The 3,169-nt window shown below is 40.7% G+C and overlaps 1 protein-coding gene across 1 annotated transcript; it reads right to left on the reverse strand.

The window, feature by feature from the left end:
• Positions 1-1,077: 1,077 nt before the first annotated feature.
• Positions 1,078-2,253, reverse strand: RHOG (ras homolog family member G). Its single transcript, XM_009584415.1, has one exon. The coding sequence runs from the start codon at positions 2,236-2,238 to the stop codon at positions 1,663-1,665; it is 576 nt and encodes a 191-aa protein (XP_009582710.1). The 5' UTR covers positions 2,239-2,253; the 3' UTR covers positions 1,078-1,662.
• Between the last annotated feature and the right edge of the window lie 916 nt (positions 2,254-3,169).

Consider the following 3,169-nt stretch of genomic DNA (forward strand, 5'->3'; position numbering starts at 1 on the left):
AAAAGGCACATCCTCTTCAAAGAGGTGAATTAGGGCACAAATATGAATGTTTCTATCCACTTGGTATTTTTGCCCATATCACATAAAGCAAGGTCAAATTAACACAAGATCCCCAATAATCTTGTTGATGTATTTTCATTATCCTGCTAAAATGAGGCTTTTTTTCTGCCCAGGGTATACAGCAGCGCAGTTTTGCATGTGTGGGAATCGCAAGAAAGCAAGTTCTGAATTACCAATTGAGGCTGCATCCGGACAAAGACAGCACTGTCAACTTCAGACAACAAAGCCCAGTCCAGCACCATTGGTTTCACACAAAGTATCTTTGAAGCATCCTGCTTTCATACCACAAAGCTGTAAGGTTAAGTCTAAGGAGGTTTCATGCGCTCACTCCTCAGCTGGTCCCGGAATCACACATAAAGAACAGTGCACATCCTGAAAATAAAAGCCAGCTGCCACTCACTAGAGCCACTAAAGAAAGTTAAAAAGTACGTAAATAGAACTTTAGTTAAAAGAGTTTATAATAACTTATCACCTAGTAGAGAGGAAAAAACTGCCCAGGTTAACCTATCCAGTGACTGGCTAACCATTACAAATTTAACTGAAACCATCACTGAGTTGCCAGGAAGAAACGAGGGTTCCTGATTCCTGTAAACAGAACCTCCAAATTTTCTGTCAGTGTTCTCCCAGAAAAACAACAAAGGAATTTGCCATTAAAATCTCAGGTGGTGGCCCCAAGAACATTAAGAAGTGAAGCAATGAATTCCTCAAGAGCAAACAGGCTGCTATCAAGAGATCACACTGAAAATCTCATTTTGATAAGTGTCATCCCAACTACCTCAGTCAGTCCGAGAAGGTAACTATTAACTTTATTCTCAGGGTGCAAAGTCTCTTTGGAGAGTGAAATAAAAACTCAGTTTAGAAGATTATGGAAGACTTGCATCTAAGTTACTCTTCCACCTCTCCAATTCAAAAGTATGAAAATCACTCATTTGAGCGATTCATCATTATCCGAAGTTCCTTATACTAGGAGGAATCAGCTCCTGCTTCTATTAATAAAATCATTGCAGGTGTTCCCTGGGTCTTGCTCATTGCATTAAACATGCCTTATGCTAACTCTTCATATAAACATCACACTTCACTATAAGGTGAATCTCAGTACTATTTCAGGCATTTTTGCATGTAAACAATTGTTTTCAAGCTTTAAATTGACAAAGTAAAACAACTGGACAGCCAGACTTCTGTTTGTAAAACAAATTCAATCAGTAAATAAGGGATGGGAAAAGCAGCAGCTATGCTTAAAGCAAAGCTATCAGAATTTGTGCTTTTCAGCAAATCTAGTAACTGATGGCTATCTAGTAAAGAAGTCTGGCTTCAAAGAAGTCCCTTCTTTCATTTTCCTCCACTAAATAAGGACAGAAGCCAAGTGATCCCTGGAGAAGCTGGAGACTGGAACTTTAGAAATAAAGTAGATATTTGACCTCTCAGTTGGAAAAAAATGTTCTGTTTCAGTTTCCCTGAAGCAGTAAGACTGCAAGAATATTCGTTGCATAAACCATTTCTGCTTAGAGCTGCCAGTGCAAGATGCAATTCTTCAATTTAACCCAAAGAGCCCTCCAAGATTCAAGTCAATATTCAACTTCGAACATCCATCACCCGAGGTAACTACAATAAGACACATTTTCTTGTGTTCTTCTTTGTCACAGGATACAGAACTGCACGCACAGCTTCAGCAAACACCTCCCGAACACCCTCCTGATTCAACGCTGAGCACTCCAAATATTTGACTGCTCCAATTTGTTTAGCCAGCGAAGTCCCCTGCTGCGGGGTAGTGGGAGCCAAGCTTTGCTCTTTCAACTTTTTAACTGTTTCCAGGTCGTTTCTCAAGTCTCTCTTTGTGCCCACTAAAAGAATGGGAACATTTGGACAGTGGTGAGAAACTTCAGGATGCCATTTGTGCCTCACATTTGCATAGGAAGAGGGGCTACCGATGGAGAAACAGATGACGAATACATTGGTTTGAGGATACGAGAGCGTGCGCAGGCGGTCATATTCCTCCTGGCCTGCAGTGTCCCAGAGATTCAGGCTAACTGTCCGGCCATCAACAGTCATTTGGGCACTGTAGTTGTCAAACACAGTAGGGATGTACTCTTCTGGGAAGGCATTGGTGGTATAGCTGATGAGAAGACAAGTTTTTCCCACAGCGCCATCTCCGACAACTACGCACTTTATAGTCTGCATTCTTTACCCAGAAACAGTCCTGCACAAAACAAGAAAAAAAGTTAGGAAAAGCACACTCAATGATAGTAATTTTAAAGATAAGCTTTAGCAAGTGTTTTTAATACTGCAATTTCTTATCACAGCTAGACACACTCAGTGTCTCAGAAGCCATTATGAAGAGCTCACAGGCTAGAAAGACAATAGTGAAATGCAGATGCAATGAGTTGAGAGCTCAGTGACAACTGGCTGCATTCCAAGCATGTAAGTACAAATTAGCCAAATTCCCACAGTCTTGATTTACTGCCAGTTTCCCACAGGCAAAGGGACAAGTCCTTAGAGGTACCTGCAAGTGGAAAGGTATCATGACCTCAGATCTAGTAACAAGATACTCTGTCATTTGTAGGTTCACACGCACACCTCTGTACACACACACCCTCCAAGATTCACACTTCTTGTCTACATAGTCTACTGCCTAAATAGCTTACCACAAAGAAAAGTCCAAAAATTATATGATAAACCAAGATACCCATTGCTGGGCTGCACTGCTACTGTTTACTATAATAATTCACTCAACGCAGGATCCATCAGACCTCAAGAAACTGCATTATTTAGAGGACACCAGATAAAAGGTTCAGAAAGTAGCATGTACAAGAAAAGCTGTTCTTTGAAATATAACTAGCCATAGGACCCAGGTTACAATACATAAAGAATTTTTCTAAAGAAGCCAAGAACAGATTATTCTCACTAATCAGTGACAGAACAAGCAGAACTTAATAGGCTTGAGCTACAATAGAGCTTATACTGAGCATTAGAAAAATACATGCTCTAAAAGATCAGCAAACAGCCTTCCTAGGCAGACTGGGGAATTGTTACAGGAGATATTTCACACTTAAAGGCTTCCCTATCCCCTTCCTGATATGTGAACCAGTTGCCCCTACACAACAGATACGGG

Source organism: Fulmarus glacialis, unplaced genomic scaffold (assembly GCF_000690835.1).
Source record: "Fulmarus glacialis isolate BGI_N327 unplaced genomic scaffold, ASM69083v1 Scaffold44828, whole genome shotgun sequence".
Taxonomy (NCBI): domain Eukaryota; kingdom Metazoa; phylum Chordata; class Aves; order Procellariiformes; family Procellariidae; genus Fulmarus; species Fulmarus glacialis.